The following is a 22,135-nucleotide window of genomic DNA, read 5'->3' as shown; positions in this document are numbered from 1 at the left end:
GAGACGTCGCGATCCCGCGAGAACTGATGTCATCGCGGGCATTTTCGCAAAGGATTACTGGGAACGCCTGCGCGGGACGTCGGAGGGTAAGAATAACACTATTTTTTATTTTTTTTTACAATCTATCTTTTACTATTGATGCCGCATAGGCGGCCTCAGTAGTAAAAAGTTGGTCACACTCGTCAAACACTATGTTTGACGAGTGTGACCAACCTGTCAATCAGTTCTCCAAGCGATGCTACAGATCGCTTGGAGAACGCTAGCATTTTGCAAGCTAATTACGCTTGCAAAATGCTAGTTTTTCCGCGGGAAAATCGCGGGAATTTAAAATGCGATTTTCCCGCGGACTGGAATTCCGGAATTCTCGCGGTAATTTCCGCGAGAGTTCCGGTATGTGTGCACTTAGCCTAAGAGCTGAACTCTACCGATGATGATCTGCTATATTTTTATTTTGTGCAGTTTTGTACTCCATCTTTCTGTAGTAATGCTCGGCCTTCTGTCTTGTTCGTAAGCAATTGCTGGAGAAGCTTGTGATCAAACATCATTGAATGAAGAGACCGGCACAGAGGGGGCAGCTGATGTGTGTGGACCCCTATATCGGCAGACAAGAGCAGCGTTCAGGCGCGTGCAACTGATTGGCCGCAGTGGTCCCATGCTGACAGTATCAAAATAAACACAAGCAGGAGCACCAGAGGTCTATACAGGTCTGATGGGGGAGGGGAGGCGTTATTTTTTAGGACATTGTCCTGCATTTTCTTTTCCAATTTCTTTAAGTAAAGTTTATGCAAGTTTTTTTTTTTAACCCCGATCTCGTAAGGGTTAATTGTATCTGCAAAATGGATGGGAAAATACGTGGTTGTGAGAATCGCAACAACAGGATTTTTGGGTTGCTTATCATAAAATCTGTTCCTCGGAGCCTTCATTGGAGGACACAGAGACCATGAGTGTATGCTGCTGCCATGAGGAGGCTGACACTATGCACAAAAAAAGGTTAGCTCCTCCTCCGCAGTATACACCCCACCGACCGGCAGGAAATTCCTGTTAGTGAGAAAGCAGTAGAAGTAACAGAATAGATTGAAAACAGAACAAACAACTCAACTGTAAACAACCAACAATCATAAGAGCAGGAGTTGTAGAACATGGGAGGGTGCTGTGTCCCCCAATGAAGGCTCCGAGAAACAGATTTTACGGTAAGCAACCCAAAAATCCTGTTTTCTCTTTCGCCTCATTGGGGGACACAGAGACCATGGGACGTCCCAAAGCAGTCCCTGGGGTGGGAAAAACAAACTTCCATCAGGCCAGCGGACTCACTACCGCAGCCTGCAGGATCCTTCTACCTAGGCTGGTGTCCGCCGAAGCATAGGTGTGGACCTTGTAGAATTTCACAAACGTGTGAACCGATGACCAGGTTGCAGCTTTGCAAAGCTGCAGCGCAGAAGCTCTGTGACGTACCGCCCAGGAGGCACCCACTGCCCGGGTAGAGTGCGCTCTAATGCCCGGAGGGGCCACTCGATGTTTGACCCGGTAGGCCTCCAAAATTGCCGATCTGATCCAGCGAGCAATAGTAGCTTTGGAGGCCGGGTGACCTTTCCGCGCCCCATCTGGAATGATGAAGAGAGAATCTGTCTTCCGCAAAGAAGTCGTCCTAGTTAGGTAGACCTTCATCGCCCTGACCAAGTCCAGCTTGTTCCAAGATCGCTCCTGAGGATGAGTTAGACTCGGACAAAAGGACGGGAGAACAATATCCTCATTGAGCTGGAAAGTGGACACCACCTTAGGAAGGAAAGTGGGCGGAGGCCGCAGAACTACCTTCTCCTGGTGGAGTACCAAGAAAGGGGAGCGGCAAGAAAGAGCCGCCAATTCCGACACGCGCCGGATGGAGGTGATGGCTACCAGAAAGGCTACTTTCCACGAAAGGAGAGAAATGGAAACATCCCTGAGAGGTTCAAAGGGAGGACCTTGCAGAACCTCGAGAACCAAATTAAGATCCCATGGATCTACGGGCGCTCGGTACGGAGGAGCCGTGTGAGCCACACCTTGAAGGAAGGTTTTGACCTGAGGACGGGATGCCAGCATCTTCTGAAATAAAATGGACAGCGCCGACACTTGACCCTTTAAAGAGCTGAGGGCAAGACCCGCATCCAGCCCCACTTGAAGGAACGCCAGGACAGAAGGGAGCGAAAAACACATGGGCGGAATGTCATTGGTCTCGCACCAAGTGAAATAGGCTTTCCAAGTACGGTAATAAATTTTGGAAGACGATGGCTTCCTGGCTCGGATCATGGTATGAATAACTCGATCGGAAAATCCTGATCGTTTCAAAACCTCGGTCTCAACAGCCACGCCGTTAAATTGAGCGGCCGAGAATTGGGGTGGCAAATCGGACCTTGAGACAGCAGATCTGCTCTGTCTGGAAGCTTCCAGGGGGCGTCCGCGAACCAAGACCTTCTGGGCCAATTCAGGGCGATGAGGATGACTGGAATTCCTTCCGCCTTGATTTTCTTCAACAGCCTGGGAAGAAGAGGCAGGGGAGGGAACAGGTAGGGGAGCTCGAACTGCGACCAAGGAATGGCCAGAGCGTTGGCACCCACTGCGAGAGGATCTCGAGCCCTGGATACAAACTGTGGGACTTTCCTGTTGAGGCGAGAAGCTAGCAGATCTACGTCCAGGGTTCCCCAACGACGGCAAAGCTGAAGAAATACCTCCGAATGTAGGGACCACTCTCCTGCCGCGAGACCCTCGCGACTGAGAAAATCGGCGGCCCAGTTGTCCACGCCGGGAATGTGCACCGCGGATATTGCCAGGACTGAAACCTCTGCCCAATGAAGAATCTTGGACACTTCTGCCAGGGCTGAGACACTCCGTGTCCCCCCCCTGGCGGTTGATATGCCACCGCTGTGGCATTGTCTGTCTGAATCCGGATAGGCAGGCCCCTGAGAAGTGTCTCCCAGTGAACGAGAGACAGATAAATCGCTCATATCTCGAGGACGTTGATCGGCAGGGTGACTCCTGAGTCGACCATCGACCCTGAACAGTGTGATTGCAGAACACTGCTCCCCAGCCGAGGAGGCTGGCATCCGTTGTCACAATCTGCCAGTGAATGGGGAGGAATGACCGTCCCAGGGAGAGGAGACGTCAGCCACCAAATGAAGGACTGCTTGACCAGGTATAAAAGACGAAATGGACGGTCCAGGGAAAGAACAGACATGTTCCACCGAGACAGGATGGCGTGTTGGAGAGGTCTGGAGTGAAATTGGGCAAAGGGAAACGCCTCTGTCGCCACCACCATCTTTCCCAGGACTTTCATTGTTGTCCGGAGAGATGGAAGTCGTATGATCTGCAGTGATTGTACATCCCGCTGCAGGGAACAAATCTTTTCTTGTGGTAGAAAAACCCTCGATCGACGACTGTCGAACAATAGACCCAGAAACACAAGACGTTGTGTCGGAACAAGGCAGGACTTCTTTTTGTTGATGAGCCACCCGAAATTGGACAGGGTGTCGAGGAGGATGGTAAGACTTTGGCAAGCTTGATGAAAGGATGGAGCTTTGATCAGAATGTCGTCGAGGTATGGAAAAAGAACAAGACCTCTGATTCTCAACAAGGCCATCAACGCCGCCATGATCTTTGTAAATACTCTGGGTGCGGTGGCGAGACCGAACGGCAGAGCAACAAACTGGTAATGTTCCTGGCGAAACGCAGGAATTTCTGATGGCCGGAGAATATGGGAACATGTAGATAGGCATCTTGAATGTCTATTGAACACATGAACTCCTGCGTCTCCATGGAAGCGATTACCGAGACTCCATTCGGAAATGACACAGTCGACTCTCTTGTTGAGTAACTTGAGGCCCAAGATGGGGCGAACTGTACCGCCTTTTTTCGACACCACAAACAGGTTTCAATAAAACCCTGTGAAACGTTCTGATTCGGGAACGGGCACAATCACTCCGGAACTGAGGAGTGAGGCGATAGACGCAAAGAACCCCGGAACTAAGGCAGGGTCTTTTGGAGGTCGGGACTCGAAGAAACGATCCCAGGGACGAGAAACGAACTCTATCTTGTATCCTGAAGATAGAACTTCCCTGACCCAACCGTCCTCTACTGAGGCTAGCCAAACATCCTTGAAGAAAAGGAGTCGACCTCCCAATTGGGAGGGACCCTCGGGAGTTCGTTGATAGTCATGCTGATGTGGACCGTCCAGATCTAGACCTGGAGGGTCTGCCCTGGGAGGAGATTGCCAGGAGGGAGTGGGTCTGAAGGACACCTTTCTATCCTGGCGTGCCTGCGGTCTTTGTTGGTTAGAGAAGTTCTCTGCCGTATTGAAACAGCGGAAAGCTCGAAAGGGCCGAAACTGACGCCTTAGCGGGGGTCTGCGAGGCTTGGACTGAGGGAGGAGGGAACTCGTGCCTCCAGTGGCGTCCTTAATAATCTGGTCCAGCTGGGATCCAAAGAGACACGCTCCCTGAAAAGGCAGATTGGTAAGAGACTTTTTAGAAGACAAGTCCGCCTGCCAAGCCTTAAGCCAAATTGTACGTCGGATTGCTACCACGTTGCTTGACGCCTGAACAGCGTACGACGCGGCATCCAAGGAAGCAGAAAGCAGATAATCCCCTGCATGGGAAATCTGGTTGGCCAGATCGGCCAATTGCTCCGGTTGGGCCTTATCTAGGATGCCCTTACGGAGATCCTCTGCCCAAGTGGCTATGGCCTTTGCTACCCAAGAAGAGGCAAAGACTGGACATAGCGCCGCTGCAGCCGCTTCGAATGCTGACTTTGCCAAGGATTCTATAATTCTATCATTAGAATCCTTTAGTGACGCCACACCTGAAAGCGGGAGAACCGTGTTATTAGAAAGTCTGGACACGGGTGTGTCCACCTAGGGGGAAGCAGACCAGTTGTCAGTGAGCTCTTTAGCAAACGGATACAGCACGCCGAGGCGCTTCCCTCTTTGAAATCGCCTGGTCAGATTTTCTTTCCCTGGCAAGAATCTTGCCAAACTCAGAGTGGGAAGCGAATACCCTGGAAGGTGTTTCTGCCCGTCTGAACGAAACCTCCTGATCTGAGGATTTCACAGGGGAGTCAGATATTTCGAAGGTGTGGTTAATTGCCGCAATGAGGTTCTGTACTGTAACCTTCATGTCCGCGTCTAAAATCCCTTCAGAAGACATATCCGAGAACGCTTCACCTGACTCGGGTGAGGAGGCACGGGAGGGCGACTGCTGGGAAGGACTAGGTGGAGATGAGAGGCCAGGAGAGGATTCCGGCCGGAAATCCTGCCTGGGCCTTTTGTGGCTTCTGCTAGCTGGCTCAGATGGAACATCTTGCGACCTGCTGGACCCTGCAGAGGCGTCCAGGGGCAACTTATCAAGAACGGCCACTAGGGACTGAGTGAGACACCCTGGTGGTTTGCCACAGATTGTGAGAGACGAGGCCCAGCCAGGAATGGGGGGGTTCGATTTCACGTGGCGCAGTAGCTGGCTCCTGGATGGCATCATGCTGAATGGGATTGCTGCAGTCCAGGCAGAGGGGAGTAGGCTGTCCTGAGGGAAGTTTGCGATTGCAAGAGGAGCATGCGAAGAACTGGACTAGGGTGCCCGCGGGGGCCGGCGGACAGCTACGTTCAGGCTTAGAATTAGACATGGTGAAGGAAGAAAAGAAGAAACCTGCGGAAATGCCGGAAGGTTGGGGGACAGAAAGGCAGAGTAGGGTGTCAGTCTGCAGTTGCAATACTACTCACGGTCCGGTGTCCCCAACAGAGACGTATTAGGCTCTTGTAAAAGGCAGGGGTCCAGTAGGGAGCGCTGGCATCTGCTTTGTGTCAGGCTGTAAAGATGGCGGCAGCCTGATGTGAAGAAAAACGCGGTTTCAGGGGTAAGAAGGGCAGAGCTAGACGCCTGCACCAGAAGGAAAACCGCCCCCTCCCCTTCCCAGCCACAAGACTAGAGGCGGTGGGAGGGCTTAGGCACGGGCGGGAGCGAAGCCGGCCTATGAAAATGAACGGGGGGCGTGGTCGCGATGGGCACAAAGGCCCGAACTGAAGCCGGGGACTAAATTTGAGACGGCGGCCACCTGTCGGCACGGAAGAACTGCGGCGCAGCCGCGTCCGCCCCTAAAGAAGATACCGCCAGAACCCTGCTCCCAGACGCAACCCGCGCAATACCGGCAGTGGGGTGAAGAAGACCCGCACCGCAGCCAGACCTAAAAGGAATGCGGCGACCGTCGGGAGGCGCGCAAGCATCTGCGGCGCTACATTGGCGCCGCTCCCAGGCATTTTGCAGTTTCTTGCTCTGGTGCTCCAATAAAGGTACCTTCTTCATCCCACGCTGTCTGTTCATCTTTTACACATTCGCGCCTCGTCCAACCGACAGGCTCTGGTGGGCGAGTGGGTGGAACGCGGGGGGCAAGGACCATCCGTTTTCACTGGCCGTCACCTGTGCTGAGCCTGCGGTCCGCCCGGAGGACTATGAGGATACGGGGTGACAGTACACGCCGTACTCATAGCCTCTTGTGGGAGTACAGTTTTGACTGTTCACACTGTATCCCTCCGGAAACCTGAAAAGGAACGACGCACATCGAGGCAGATATGGGTCCAATGAAAGACCCATGTCCACCTCCTACTGACACTAAGCTAAACAAAGGAATTTCCTGCTGGTCGGTGGGGTGTACACTGCGTAGGAGGAGCTAACCTTTTTTTTGTGCATAGTGTCAGCCTCCTAATGGCAGCAGCATACACCCATGGTCTCTGTGTCCCCCAATGAGGTGAAAGAGATATATGAATTTATGGATATAAATATGGAGATCTCTATACACACATGAGCCAATGCAGTTCCCAGGTTAAAGGGATAGTCTGTGATGCACGCCTTTAAGGGAGATTATAATCTCATATTAGGGCTGCAGAAATTGTACAAAAAGTTTATTTACAGGTATTAAATAAAAAAAAAGACAAATGTACAAAATGTTGTGTCTTCGTTGGTTCCAGCGGAAGTCAGTCCTCTCGCATGGCGGTGTAGTGGCATATGACGTCATAGCTGAAGGTGACGGCATCATCGATGTCCCCCTCTAGCTGCACAAGCGCTCGGTTCTTCTGCCGCTCTCTATGTAGGATCTTCCCCACCTAGGAAAGAGAAAGTGTGGCGAGTTAGTGGATACATACGACCCCTTCTGTCTCTAGCTGTCAGGACACGATGGGAGTTGTAGTGTTGTAGAGCCTCAGCTCATCGCCAGTCTCTATGTAATGAGCACAATCTGAGCTGTAACATCTCCGCATCCGCTGCGGTCGGCGTCCAACACCGGATTTGCGTGCAGCGTCATTTGCATGTAAGAGTCGGATGTCAAACACAGCTGCAGCCACAGAAACACAAAGCACATTGTGAACTCTGGATGTTGGGTGTAGTAGTCTCAAAGTACGATGGTGGCCATCACTGAGAATGGAAGGGTCCTTATGGATGGTCCTGGAAGGAAGCCTGAAGATCCTGGGGACCAGCCTCACATTAATCGTCCGTGTCCCGGACAGTTTTCCCGAGTTTGTCCTCCATGAAACTCTACATTATTTCATGGTAAGACACATTGGGCGGCACACACACAGCGTCTGTCATGGTTTGGGTGGCGCACACACAGCGCCTGTCATGGTTCGAGCGGGGCACACACAGCGTCTGTCATGGTTCAGCCGGCTCACACACACAGCGTCTGTCATGGTTAGGGTGGCGCACACACACACAGCGTCTGTCATGGTTCGGCCGGCACGCACACACAGCGTCTGTCATGGTTCGGCCGGCACGCACACACAGCGTCTGTCATGGTTCGGCCGGCACGCACACACAGCGTCTGTCATGGTTCGGCCGGCACGCACACACAGCGTCTGTCATGGTTCGGCCGGCACACACACACAGCGTCTGTCATGGTTCGGCCGGCACGCACACACAGCGTCTGTCATGGTTCGGCCGGCACGCACACACAGCGTCTGTCATGGTTCGGCCGGCACGCACACACAGCGTCTGTCATGGTTCGGCCGGCACGCACACACAGCGTCTGTCATGGTTCGGCCGGCACGCACACACAGCGTCTGTCATGGTTCGGCCGGCACGCACACACAGCGTCTGTCATGGTTCGGCCGGCACGCACACACAGCGTCTGTCATGGTTCGGCCGGCACGCACACACAGCGTCTGTCATGGTTCGGCCGGCACGCACACACAGCGTCTGTCATGGTTCGGCCGGCGCACACACAGCGTCTGTCATGGTTAGGGTGGCACACACACACAGCGCCTGTCATGGTTCGGGCAACATGAAAGGTCCTTTTAAAAATTATATCTGAGGCTGGGGGGGCTTGTTAAAATGTGAAATTCTATCCTCCTGTATCCGAAGCTGCGGCTGTAGCTCCAGTTGGCGTTCTCACTGAATGCAGAAGGATATATTCTGAGACTTATCTACTTGCCTGCCCGCGATGTTTTCCCAACACCACCATCACATGTTCTCCCTCCTCTTTGGGGATCACAGTCTCCAACATGTCCTGCTTTATATCTGTGGGAAAGAGAATATGAATGTGGATTCGGCACCAGAGGGGCAATCCCTGGATGCTGTTTTGGGGCTTGTATTTACCTTCCAAGATATGTCCAGTTTCTGTCCGACACACGCAGGTCGTGGGGCTCAAAACATCTTCTACCACCATCTGCACAAAGAAAAAGAAAAAAGGATGGATGAGGATTGTTATCTTACTCGATGCCCCTCATGTCTGAAAGGACAGAGGCCGAGTGTGAAAACCATGAAACCGACACAAGAAATGAGCAGCGAGGTGACCGTTCTTACATCTGCCCTCTGATCAGCGTCAACAACACATCAACCTCGGTTTTGATTTTTTGGTGACTTTTTGTAATTAGGTTTCATTAAAATTTTTGCACCTTTTGCAGCCTCTTTTGTATCATTGCACACTGCTGCCTGCAGAAAGAGTTAAATAAGAATCGTTCAGTGAGCTTGGGGATTTTGCAATGCTTTTTTTTTTTTTATCTGTCTATAAAGTGATTTGGAAGATACATAATAAAGCTGTGTCTCTGTGCCATTTAGGGCCATAAAGAAGCCACAAGACTACTGCACAAAAATATCCCTCAGCGCCAGCGTATGTGACCACCCCTCCCCCACACACGCAGGACCGGCCTGTGTACCAGCGAATGCCAGGCTCCTTTATCTGCCCCACTGAGAAACGAGGTCAGCCCAGCTGGGCTGGTGAAGTGTGGGGAGCGCAGACTGCAGCTTCACAAGTAGGCGCTCTGGATCCATGTCGGGGGCTCAGGAATAGAAGAAGCTATAGAGGCCGGCTCTTATCATTGCTTGGATTTAGTTAGACTCAAGTTTCATATAAAACCAATTCAAAGGCATTAAAACCAATCCCTTACCCCCTCTCCCCGACATGGCCAAGTTCGGGGGGGGGGGGGGGGGGGTTACGTGTAATTTTTTCCTCCCTGTCTTTTTTTTTTGGATACTAGAACCATGGCAGTGCACTGTTAATGTCGGTGTCTGAAAGTGACAGCAGCATGTACCAGGTTAACAGTGTCGGTGTCACAGCCATTATCTACGGGCTACTTGGGAGTGTGGAATAATGGAGGCGCCCCAATTTTCCCCTGTGGATCCCGCAGCATCTCCTTCAGCAGGCATTACCTTGGAGTTGTAGTATTTTCCTCCTTTGTAACGTTTGTCAATAAATCGAACTTTCAGGTCGCGATGTAACCAACTGGGAAAAAGAGAAAAGATCAACAAAGACGAAAGAATAGTAACTATAAAAAAGAAAAATGTCCACTTTTCTCCAAAAACAGCCTTACACGTATCTATGGCTTGTGTCTGGCGCTGCACAGCGGCTCCACTGAAGAGGCGGCGGCTGAAATGCAGTACCACATACAGCCTTTGACCTGGTGAGGCATGATTTGTGGAAGAAAGCCGCTCAAGTTCAGAAAAACATGGATATTTATTAACAGCAGAAAGCACAGGACATAAGAGACTAGGGCATCATTCATAAAAGGTGAAGTGCAGACGATCAGGACGTCCCTGTGTGGTTATATCGACCTCTGGCTTCAGTGATATTATCACAGAGGAAACAGAATGTGGAAATATCACATCCTGCAACCGACCAGATATCCGGACACTGCCCCGAGCAGCTTCTCGCCCCCTTGTCTGAGTGTCTACCTGGGTTCCTCCCGTTTTTGCTTTTTCTTCTCTTTCTCTCTGTCCGGGCTTTTCGCTCGATGTCTCTTGTCTCGGCTGCCGGAGTGTGCATGTCTTTTCTGATCTCTGGTCTCCTCCTCATCATCTCGCTTTCTTTGCCCCCTGTCTGGGGAGCGTTCCCGTCGTTGCTCTCCTTTACCATGGCGCTGCTCCTTCTCCTGCTCTGCTTTATTTAACCGACCTGAAAAACAATTAGAATTGATGATGTTGATTTGTAGAGTAAAAGATAGCCTCTCTAGTCAGCGCCAATATCCGGGGATCACCATCAGCCAGATACAAGGGCTTTCCAACAGAAGACGTTAACAACATTGGTGTACTATACTTACATACGGTGCATCTGCAGACATTTCTGAAACTATCCCTTACATCGGAAATGGGCTTGCAGGATTTAATGCACATGTGCTTGGACTTTCAAGGCTAATGTCCCAGGCATCTTTCATACACAAGCTGTAAGAAAGTGATCGCGAACCTTCTAGAGACTGTGCCCAAACTGCAGCCCAAAACTGACTTATCTACTCACATAGTGCCAACACAGCAATTTAACCTGAATACTGAGGTTTTTGGCCTCATTCTGGTATAATGCTCCCCAATCCTGGTATAAAGCCGCACCATCCTGGCATAAAGATCCACCCCCATCCTGGTGTAAAGCCTCCGTCCCCCCCATCCTGGTATAACGCCACCCCCACCCCACTCCATCCATCCTGGTATAACAATCCCTCCCCCTTCGTCCTGGTTTAACAACCCTCCCATCCTGGTATAATGCCACGCGGGCCACAGAGAGGGATCCGAGTGCCCCCTCTGCGTGCCATAGGTTCGCCACTACTGTTTTAGTGTATTGAAGCACGCCTGTGTATATAGATATACATCTCATTACTAGTGTATATAGAGGGTCATTAGAAAAGCTTACACCCCAGCTCCAGCCCCGAGTGCTGCCGGCTGCAGTGTCACACCTCCTGCATTGTGAAGGACGTATGAGCCACATGTCAGCCTGTGTGCCAGAGTTATCTCTCGCAGATTACGGCTCACGTGACAGTTGTCTCATGACATCGTTGAAACCCAGTGGAAAATAAATAAATAAAATAAATGCAGTGTGCTGGATCCAATGTTTTGTCTGTGTCCCCGGTTCTACTATCAGTATCATCTGTGTACTGTTTTTTATTTTTTCACAAACCAATTGATTAGTATGGAATAGTTCGATCTGCCACCACCAAAACCAGCCTCCTCCATCTACACAACAGCTAAGACAGGCTCAAAGAACTACATCCCATGTCGAACATCAAACACAGGACTTGGGTCTGGAGCGCTGCTCGACACGTTACCCCGAATGAATACACAAGAAGGATGTACGACCCCTCATATCCCACTAGAGCTCAGGTCACAGACTTTCCCAGAATAAAGGGCATGTCACACTAAGCGATATCGCTAGCAATATCGCTATAACTTGTGACGTTATAGCGATATTGCTAGCGATATCGCTGTGTCTGATACTTACCTACGACCGGCTCCCCCGCTGGTTATCGCTGATCGCGCGAGAACGTCCTGGACCGATTCTCGTCATCTGCTTCCTGCTGGGCTTCCTGCTGTGACGACGAGCGACGCTTGGAGCCGGGCGGGAGGATGCAGGATCGCCTGGTGTGACAGGTAAGTAGCGATCCCCGTCTCCAGCGATGTCGCTGGTGAGATCTGCCTGTGTGGCAGCTCACTAGCGACCACTTAGCGATGTACCAGCGATCCTGACCGCGTCATATCGCTGGTCGGGATCGCTGGTACATCGCTAAGTGTGACAGTACCTTAAGTGTAAAATGATGGCAGGAATATACAGCGGGCCGAACGAGTCAATCAGTAACCTTTGTGCAAATACATATCCTGGTAACTAAATAATTAGTCCTTTCTCCTCTTTCTGCAGGATAAAGAACTGCAAAGAGTCGGAGAAGCTGAAATTTACTTTACAAGATCTGATCCCGGACATTGTGTGGTGATAAGAGCCATATGAGGCTGCAGACTGTGACCTTACAGCAGTGGTACACCCGTCATGTGAGCTTACATTGTGTGGGTGCGACGTGGTGCAGTAAATCAGAAAGGGCGTCACAGGGCGCGTCTGTCTTATGTCGCTTCCAATCATCACAAATGAGTGGAGAATAATCACCGTCTTGTACTTACTGAGATCCTTCGCGTATTTGTTGTATTCTGCTCTGCTGACCAATCGCAATGTAAACTGGGAGACGGTGACAACTTTTCCACCGATCGCCAGCTTCACCATTGCTCGGCAGTTGTCTGCGTCCAGGCCCTCCACCTACACAGAGACCAGCTAATGGTGATCGGGGTAATGACAACACGGTATGTGGCTCCATATACAGGAATAATCACTAACCGCACCTTCCCATACAGCTCTTTGTGGGCACCACTCTGTATTAACACTGCGCTGCCCGGGCCAAGGCCTTTTGCTTCTTCATCTTCTGGTTTGTCTCCTGGTTTCAAGGGCCTGCGCAGTTTCTGGGGCTCAAGGTCATTGATAGCAGACCGGTCAGCTCCGAGTCCTAGCCCCTTGGGACGGAGCTTTTGCTCTAAAGGCTTCACATCCCTATGTAGAAAGGAAACAATGACTGAGATTGAGTCAACTATATGTTTTTGGAGATTTCCTTTTTTTTCTTTTGCAGTGGTTGGTTGAGACACAAATCTAATTAGCCTTTACAATACTGCTTTCTATAAAGCCATATTAACCCAAAAAGGTAGCAAATTGTCCCCCAATGTGACCATAGCCAAGGAAACATAACATTTCCCTTCCAGCAATTGTTAAAGGAACTAACTTGGACTTTTATACTGAAGGTTTATGCTAAGAATTGGTCATCAGTATCAGATACATGTGGGTCCGACACCCAGTCCCAAGATGGCTGGTGTATACACCCGTGTACGGAGCCAAAATACCACCAAATAGGAAGTCAGTTCACAATCAAGTGATGCTTTTCGAGATATCAATTTTTGTCCCATAAAAGATCTTTAAAACATAAACCTACATTCTAGGAATAGGATAGTCCAATAATGTTTGCTGGCCATATATCATACGCACTGTTTGAAGGTCTTTCCAATGCCTTCTCCCTCTTTCCAGCCCATTCCTCTCAGCATTGCCATCCCATATTGCTCCACAGGGACCACTTCATAGTCTGCAGCCTCCGCCTGTGGAATAAAAACCTGATCTCAGGGTGGTCTAAAGTATCACTGCACCAGAGCCACGTCATTGTCCAGCAGTGCAGAGGGAAGGAGTTACAGGATCTGGTTAATACGGGTAAAGAATGGCACGGACCAGCAGAGACACTAGTAACCACAACATCAATTACTACAATGTGTGGACAACAGATTGTGTCAGCTCTGAAATCGATCTGAAAGTCAGCACAGATCCTTATTAGTAATGAGCGAGCGTACTGGGATAAGGCGTTATCTGAGCATGCTCAGGTGCTAACCAAATGTCTTCAGTGTGCTTGAAAAATATGTTCGAGTCCCCGCGGGTGCATGTCTCGTAGCTGTTCGACAGCCGCAAAACATGCAGGGATTTCTTGTTTGTTAGGCAATCCCTGCATGTGTTGCAGCTGTTGAACAGCAGCGAAACATGCAGCCGCGGAGACGCAAACGTATTTTTAGAGCACACCGAAATCACTCGGTTAGCACCCGAGCATGCTCGGATAACACCTTATTCAAGCGTGTTCGCTCATCACTAATCCACATGCGTAAGAGAAGCCAGATCATTATATTTAAAAGGATTGTCTCACGAACAAAAGTGCCATCTAAATGATAGATAATACACTGGGTGCAGAATTATTAGGCAAATGAGTATTTTGATCACATCATCTTTTTTTTTTTTTTTTTTACACATGTCCTACTCCAAGCTGTATAGGCTTGAAAGCCAACTGCCAATTATGTAAATCAGGTGATTTGCATCTCTGTAATGAGGAGGGGTGTGGTCTAATGACATCAACACCCTATATAAGGTGTGCTTAATTATTAGGTAACTTCCTTTCCTTTGGCAAAATGGGTCAGAAGAGAGATTTGGCGGACTCTGAAAAGTCAAAAATTGTGCAATGTCTTGCAGAGGGATGCAGCAGTCTTGAAATTGCCAAACTTTTGAAGCGTGATCACCGAACAATCAAGCGTTTCATGGCAAATAGACAACAGGGTCGCAAGAAGCGTGTTGATAAAAAAAGGCGCAAAATAACGGCCCATGAATTGAGGAAAATCAAGCGTGAAGCTGCCAAGATGCCATTTGCCACCAGTTTTGCCATATTTCAGAGCTGCAATGTTACTGGAGTATCAAAAAGCACAAGGTGTGCCATACTCAGGGACATAGCCAAGGTAAGGAAGGCTGGAAAATGACCACCTTTCAACAAGAAACATAAGATAAAACGTCAAGACTGGGCCAAGAAATATCTTAAGACTGATTTTTCTACGGTTTTATGGACTGATGAAACGAGAGCGACTCTTGATTGGCCAGATGGATGGGCCTAAGGCTGGATCAGTAAAGGGCAGAGAGCTCCACTCCAACTCAGACGCCAGCAAGGTGGAGGTGGAGTACTGGTATGGGCTGGTATCATCAAAGATGAGCGTGTGGGACCTTTTCAGGTTGAGGATGGAGAGAAGCTCAACTCCCAGACCTACTGGCAGTTTCTGGAAGACACCGTCTTCAAGCAGTGGTACAGGAAGAAGTCGGTATCGTTCAAGAAAAACATGATTTTCATGCAGGACAATGCTCCATCACATGCATCCAAATACTCCACAGCGTGGCTGCCCAGTAAAGGTCTAAAAGAAGAAAAAATAATGACATGGCCCCCTTGTTCACCTGATCTGAACCCCATAGAGAACTTGTGGTCCCTCATAAAATGTGAGAGCTACAGGGAGTGAAAACATTACACCTCTCCGAACAGTGTCTGGGAGGCTGTGGTGGCTGCGGCACGCAATGTTGACCGTAAACAGATCAAGCAACTGACAGAATCTATGGACGGAAGGCTTTTGAGTGTCATCGTAAAGGAAGGTGGCTATATTGGACACTGATTTTTTTTTGTTTTGTTTTTGAATGTCAGAAATGTTTATTTCTAAATTTTGTGTTGCTCTATTGGTTTATCTGGTGAAAATAAGCAAGTGAGATGAGCATATATTTGGTTTTTATTAAGTTGCCCAATAAATCTGCACATTAATAGTTACCTGCACAAACACATATCCTCCTAAGGCTAGTTTCACACTAGCGCTTTGGAGCGCAGCGACGGCCTGCGCACGGCCGCCACTAAGCCCCGCCCCCTGCCGCGCCTCCGCCGGTAGCTCCGCCTAGATAGGGGGACGCAGGATGCATGCAGCGTCATGCGCCGGTAGGCGGAGCTACCGGCGGAGGTGCGACAGGGGACGGGGCTTAGCGGCGGCCGTGCGCAGGCCGTCGCTGCGCTCCAAAGCGCTAGTGTGAAACTAGCCTAAGATAGCCAAATCTAAAAAAAACCCACTCCAACTTCCAAAAATATTTTAATATTTATGAGTCTTTTGGGTTGATTGAGAACATAGTTGTTGTTCAATAATAAAAAGAATCCTCTCAAATACAACTTGCCTAATAATTCTGCACATGGTGTAGAAAATTAAGCATTTTCACAATTGGATGGCTTTTTTAAATAAAGTTGCTGTGCAGAGATAAACTGATGATGGTGCACGCGCCAAGTCCAATGTAACGGTTTGTGCCCGACCACGTGGAGGACATTTACCTGCTGGTCGGCATCTGCTGTTTGCAATAATCGCATAGAAGTGAAGGTAAGTCGATATTCTCTGCTGATGACGCTGGCAGGGGCTATCCCATGTAAGTGACATTACTCCCCCGACATCATCTAAGTAGTGATGGTAGGTTGGTAGGTGCTATAGCAGATGAGTTTTGAGCTCAGTGGCTGGACATATAAACTGTGAAAAAACATAGTATACATGTCCGGCCACTGAGCACTTTGTACTTCCCAGGGGTGATTTATTGAGATGAGTCAAAGCTCCACTGCTAAAGCACATACCATGCTACTTAGATGAAAGGAAGCTGCATGGAGCCAATGCCAGCGCCTCAGACAATATTCACTTATCCTCCTCCTGATGGAATAATACAACCAGCAGCTAAAGCTCATCTATGTTGTCGAGCCCAGGCCGTGACACAGGGTCCATCAGGCATCATTATCAGGTTATCTCTGCAAAGCAACATTATCCAATAGATAGAAATTCAAGCATTTTTTTCTATCGATTAGACATTGATTTTGTTAGTGTGATAATCCCTTTAAAAATCCGTTCCAAGAGTTTCATTCCTCCAAAGCCATCACAACACTTTATAAATATGGGCATGGCTCCACGTAGTGTACTTTGATATTGATTCCAGACAGATTCCCTTTAAATAGACAAGAGGGCGGGGTGATGACTTACAGACTCCGGCCGCAGGCTCACGTTTACTTTGTCTCCGTCTTCGTAGCCATTGGGTACTTTGTTTTGCATTAGTAGGGGGATGCTGATCGTCTGGTTGCCCTCAGAATCATCCTGATCTTTTTTCCGAGACTCTTTTGAAAATTAAAATGAAATGTAAAGTAGTGGGAACAAATCAATACATGGAGAGTTATCTGCTCTGACTGCGCAATTAGGTGGTCTTAGTGAGGATATAGTTTTAGACCCGTCCCCTTCCTCCTAGGCATCCACCAAGACCTGTCTTAACCAAAATTCTACATTACCGGGACAGATATATCATCCTTAACAACATAAGACGTACTATGTCCACCATAAGTCTTCTCCCTGCAGCCAATCCCGCATCTTTCCCGGCAGATGATGGCTGTGATATTCCGCCATCATCTGCCTCTACCAGCCACTGCTGGTGTGGACCTCCACCCGTGGCTGTTAATCTTTTAAATGTCAATTTGAAGACCCCCGTGCCTGTCATCATGTTATTCCTGTAAAGGCCAGCAAGTAGCTGGCATTCATAGGAGAATGCGATTTACACTGTACACAACAGTATTATAGCGCTACTGTGTATAGTACAAATGATCAGATGATTGCCGGTTCAAGTCCGGAAGAGGACAAACAAAAGTTTAAAAAACAAAGTTTTAAACAATATGGAAAAAAGTTAAAATCACCTCCCCCACATTAACAAAATAAATAAATAAAAAATACACATGTGGTATACCTGCGTTCATAAAAGTCTGATCTATCGAAATATAAAATGCATTAATCCAATTGATAAACTGTGTAGGGAGGAAAAAAATCAAAATGCCAGAACTGCATTTTTTTGGCCACCAGAACACAAAAAAATGCAATAAGGGGTTTTCAAAAAATTGTATGAACCCCAAAATTATATTAATGAAAACATCAGCTCGGCTAATTAAAAAAAAAAAGAAGTCCTCACTCAGCTCATTATTCAGAAAATTGAAAACGTTACGGCTCTTGGAAAATGGCGACACAAACAAAAAAATGTTTTCTTTACAAGTTTTAGAAAAAAAATTTAACAACTTAAATAAAACCATTTTGATCTTTTGAGTGTGGTATCGGTCTAATCACGTTTTGTATGAAAAGTCTGCAGAAATGCCATTGGTGTCACTAATAGAAATGCATTTTCTATTTTTCTCCGGGTGCATAATTTCTGATCCAATCTGACACTAGAAGGGTGAAGGGCCACAATCAGTAATAATACCATACCGTCAATAAGCTCCTGTACGGCCTGCGAGAGCACCGGGTCCAGCTCTGTCTGTGTGCCACCATTTTCAGTTCTCACTTTACTCAGCTGGGACCACCGGTTCTTCTGTATTAGTGGTATCACGAGAGGTTTGGCCTCCTGAACGGGTTTAGTGCTGCAAGAGTAAAATAAATAAATAAATAAATAAATGGTTAAGAACATTTTATTACACAATTTAAAAAAAACAACAAAAGACGCAGAGTCCTTCCTATACCTCTTCTACTATTCTGCTGCTCCAGCACTGTATTTCATGCATCCCACCAATGAGCAAAGAGATCAGGATGAACAAAAGCCTTTTCTCTAGTGCCCATCTAATCAGTACACACAAGCGAATGAGGCAAGATAGCGGGAACGTTTAAAGGGCCTGTCACACTAAGAGATATCGCTAGCAATATCGCTATAACTAGTGACGTTATAGCGATATTGCTAGCGATATCTCTGTGTCTGATACTTACCTACGACCCGCTCCCCCGCTGGTTATCGCTGATCACGCGAGAACGTTCAGGACAGTTTCTCGTCGTCAGCTTCCTGCGGCACTTCCTGCTGTGAAGACGAGCGACGCGTGGAGCCGGGCGGGAGGACGCAGGATCGCCTAGTGTGACAGGTAAGTAGCGACCCCCGTCCCCAGCGATGTCGCTGGTGAGATCTGCCTATGTGGCAGCTCACTAGCGACCACTTAGCGATGTACCAGCGATCCTGACCGTGTCATATCGCTGGTCGGGATCGCTGGTACATCGCTAAGTGTGACAGTACCTTTAGAGACTGGAGGGGTGCATTACTGAGGCGTGAGGGGCTACTGGCCACAAGTAGAGGATCGTTGCAGTCACACTCAGGTGTGTTTAGACATACTGATAGAAAATTTAGATTGTGAGCCCCAACGGGGATAGTGCCGAAAATGCGTGTGAAGCGCCATGTAATTAATGGTGCTACATAAGTGAGTAAAAAAATAAACACTCAAAAAAAAAAATTAACCCATATGCATAGGACAGGAAAAACCTTGCTGATTGATGGGGTTTCAAAGGTCGGACCCCTAGCAGAGACTTTACAGCCCCGTCTCGCACGGAGCAGAGATGAACCTGGTCAACCTTTGCTCCATTCATTGATTATTGGACTGTCGGAAGAAGCAGAACGCGGTGTCCAGCTATTTCTGCCATCCCATTAACAGTGAATGAAGTGGAGGATGAGGACACACAACCGCCACATCGTTACAGATGGGGCTGTACAGCCTCTTTTTCGAGTGTCACAGATACCCAATCTTGAGAATCGCTACGGATGCATATAGGGCCTAACTTGAATGTTGGGAAATAATCCTTTAAAAGGAAATCCATCAGCAGTAATTTCTACCCCATCTGAGAACAGTATGATGTAGGGGCAGAGACCCTGATTCCAGAAATGTGTCACTTACTGGGCTGTGTGCTGCTGTTTGAAGAAATTCATAGGTTTATCTGTTGTAGATCTTGCAGAGCTCTGAATACTGAGCCCTTTATAATTCCGCCCACACCTCTGATTGGCAACAGTGTACAAACGGGAAGCTGCCAATCAGTGATGGGGATGGGGTTATACAGAGCTCATCAATATAGAGGACTACATGGCAGCATGTTTACGCTAGTCGTCTAGAGATTTAATTACAGTTTTATCACAAAAAGATCAAAACTTCAAGCAAGCAGCCCGCTAAGTGACACATCGCTGGAATAAAGGTCTCTGTCCCTACATTATGCTGCTCTCAGCTTTGGTTGACAAAACCTGGTGACAGATTCTCTTTAAAGGTTTGTCTATCCCAAAGATAGGCAACCACTTGCAAACCAGTGGGGGCCTAAAAGCTGGAACCCCCACTGATCATGAGAATTTGGCTCTGAAGTGACTGATCAGACTAAATTCATTAACTATGCATGTCAGTGTAGTCTGCAATCACTGGCAGTCCCATAGAGAATAAGTGTAGGATGTCAGGGTCCCGTTCTCGGGATCAGCAGTAGGACCCCCACTGATCCACAAGATGTCGACTCTTCTTTTCATAGGTAAGAGATGGAGTGCTAGTTTCCTGTTGTGACACATCTGTAACACACCTCAGGTCTCATCACAATGAATCCCAGGAGGAGCGCACAAGTCGTCTCACGCGTTAATAGCCCCCGGCTTATACTGATGAGTAACAGGAACATTTTCCAAAACGAATGGAAAAATAGAGGACATGAATTTTCCATCACTGAATTCTGCTGACAGCGGCGTCTCTGCCTTACACATCACCTAACCTTGTTTCTTCTGCGTTCCTCGCTCCTTGTGTGCCAGAGTGACATCATCAGGGGGTTGGATGATGTCCCCAGAGAACTGCCATGTAAGCGTGCTGGCCAGTGTTTGGCGACTGCCGATGACACGTGATCATGCACCAAGAGACACACGGAGCAGCGGGAGTGCAGAAGACAAGCGGTGACCAAACATAAAAGGGCAGCTCTGGATTAGAGCTGCATTTCCAAGAGCCGTCGACATTTTAGGGAGTTTTTTGTGGGAAGATTTATAGTTAGGAATGACATTCATTTTACCATATAACGTACTGAAAAATAGTGGAAAAAAAAGTTGTTTGTTGTGCGGGAAAAAATTACCTGACATGATTCTCGGTATCGGTGCGAGTATGGTAATATCAGACTTGAGTAGTTTGTTTACTTGTGTTACCATTTTCAGCACTCTAAAGGCCCCCACCACTGCCATCTTGGTACTTCTATGGAGCCCGCCCTGTGGAAGGAACCTTCTGTAGACCCTCAGCTGCTATGACAACCCATCAGCACTCCACAAAAAGCGTCTCGCAGGGGAAGGACGCCCCGTTCAGACGCTGCGGTCACCGATTCAGGGTGCCATTTAAATAAACAGCAGTAAAAGGAGCCTGGTCTGGTCGCTGCTGTGTAACACACAGCCCGATCCCCCCGCATCTTTGGTGACCCTACACCGGTCCAGTGTTGCCAGTGATTGTCTGCAGCGGTCACATGATGACAGACGAGGTCGACGCTGCAGGGCAGTAACATGGACTGTATTTCCACATGGTAAATCCGATGGGATTCTACCAGAACGAAAAAAAATCTGACTGATCCTTCAGAAATATCCGCCGTGTGAACACGCACTTACAGGACGACAGGGATAGAAGGCGACAGTAGTGAGGACTACGACCACTACTACTCCCAGCCTCCTGAAAGTAAGGCTGACACCAGGCACAGGTAATAGAGACATGTCTGCCCACTGCTCTCACCTCAGCAGCTCCTTCCCCTCCGCCGCCAGCACATACTCCTTCTCCTCCCCATCTCCCGCCTCATTATGGCCGCTAGTAACAAGCTTCGGTCTGGAGACGCGACTGAACCCGAAAGATACCGGAGCCTGAGAAGAACCGGAGGCCGCCATCATTATTTCCCTATTCACCGCGCGCACTGCACGTTGGGAAGCGCCCGTGTACCGCGCGGCATGCCGGGTAGCGTAGTTCTTTGTTGAGGCACAGTTCAGTCACCCGAGCTGTCAGAAAACTACGACTCCCAGCAGGTCACGCTAGACTTCCTTTCTCACTTTAGTTAAGAGTTGTAGTATGACCAGCAGAAGCTGGTAACTCCGTTCATGACAGTAAAATGGCAGCTTCCTTAGTGGGAATCTTATTCATGTACACAAGCATTGTAGGAGGACAAGCCAATCAGGGCTCGCCTTTCATTTTTCCAAAGCAGTTTACAGGATAAAAGCTGAGCTCTGATTGGTTGCTTTCAGTAATGGTTTTTATTTTTGCAGTAAAATATAAAAAATTCCACAGTCGGACAAAGTCTCCGCATTATTATATACATCATATTATTACTGTGCAGAGAAATCAGAGGTTACACTGCCCCCAAGAGCTAAAGGGTGAATGCAGCGGTGCCCTCAGCAAGGTGACCATACAGGGAGACATTGGCATTTCCCATAAGGCTGTGGCAGTCTGAAGTCAGCACCCAGTAATCCAACAATGGCTGAGGCCTACGGCACCTGGGGGCCACACTGCCTCGGTTCCTATTGGCGCCATTTGTTACATATCCGTATGGCACGGTCCCAGGAGCTGTGTCGTACAGCCGCGCCTTCGTCGCAGTAGTTTACCCGCTTATGTGCCACGTTCTTGATTGACAGCGGCTTTTAAGAGGTTGAAAATGGAGGAAGGTGGCTCTTTTTTAATTGCCCCCTGAACATGATTGCAGGGTGCAGATGGTCACCGTCA

The 22,135-nt window shown here is 48.7% G+C and overlaps 1 protein-coding gene across 1 annotated transcript; it reads right to left on the bottom strand.

Annotated features, from left to right (window-relative positions):
- Positions 1–6,901: 6,901 nt before the first annotated feature.
- On the bottom strand, positions 6,902–21,478 carry GPKOW (G-patch domain and KOW motifs). Its single transcript, XM_073590886.1, has 11 exons — positions 21,161–21,478; positions 17,892–18,043; positions 16,635–16,765; positions 13,282–13,388; positions 12,591–12,795; positions 12,375–12,507; positions 10,176–10,395; positions 9,654–9,726; positions 8,601–8,670; positions 8,437–8,522; positions 6,902–7,117 (listed from the first exon to the last, which is right to left on the bottom strand). Exons 1-11 carry the CDS (start codon positions 21,310–21,312, stop codon positions 6,989–6,991), a joined length of 1,458 nt encoding a protein of 485 aa, XP_073446987.1. The 5' UTR covers positions 21,313–21,478; the 3' UTR covers positions 6,902–6,988.
- Between the last annotated feature and the right edge of the window lie 657 nt (positions 21,479–22,135).

The sequence above is a fragment of the Dendrobates tinctorius genome, unplaced genomic scaffold (genome assembly GCF_039654945.1).
Source record: "Dendrobates tinctorius isolate UK_male_01 unplaced genomic scaffold, ASM3965494v1 ptg000120l, whole genome shotgun sequence".
Classification (NCBI taxonomy): domain Eukaryota; kingdom Metazoa; phylum Chordata; class Amphibia; order Anura; family Dendrobatidae; genus Dendrobates; species Dendrobates tinctorius.
This window is presented reverse-complemented; position numbering and strand designations above follow the sequence as displayed.

Excerpts from the sequence above, each read along its gene's own strand:
- GPKOW (XM_073590886.1), bottom strand. The coding sequence starts at position 21,312 with ATGATGGCGGCCTCCGGTTCTTCTCAGGCTCCGGTATCTTTCGGGTTC. Across the intron at positions 16,766-17,891 it reads CGTACAGGAGCTTATTGACG|AGTCTCGGAAAAAAGATCAG; the intron begins GTATGGTATTAT and ends AATTTTCAAAAG. Across the intron at positions 8,523-8,600 it reads AACTGGACATATCTTGGAAG|ATATAAAGCAGGACATGTTG; the intron begins GTAAATACAAGC and ends TCTTTCCCACAG.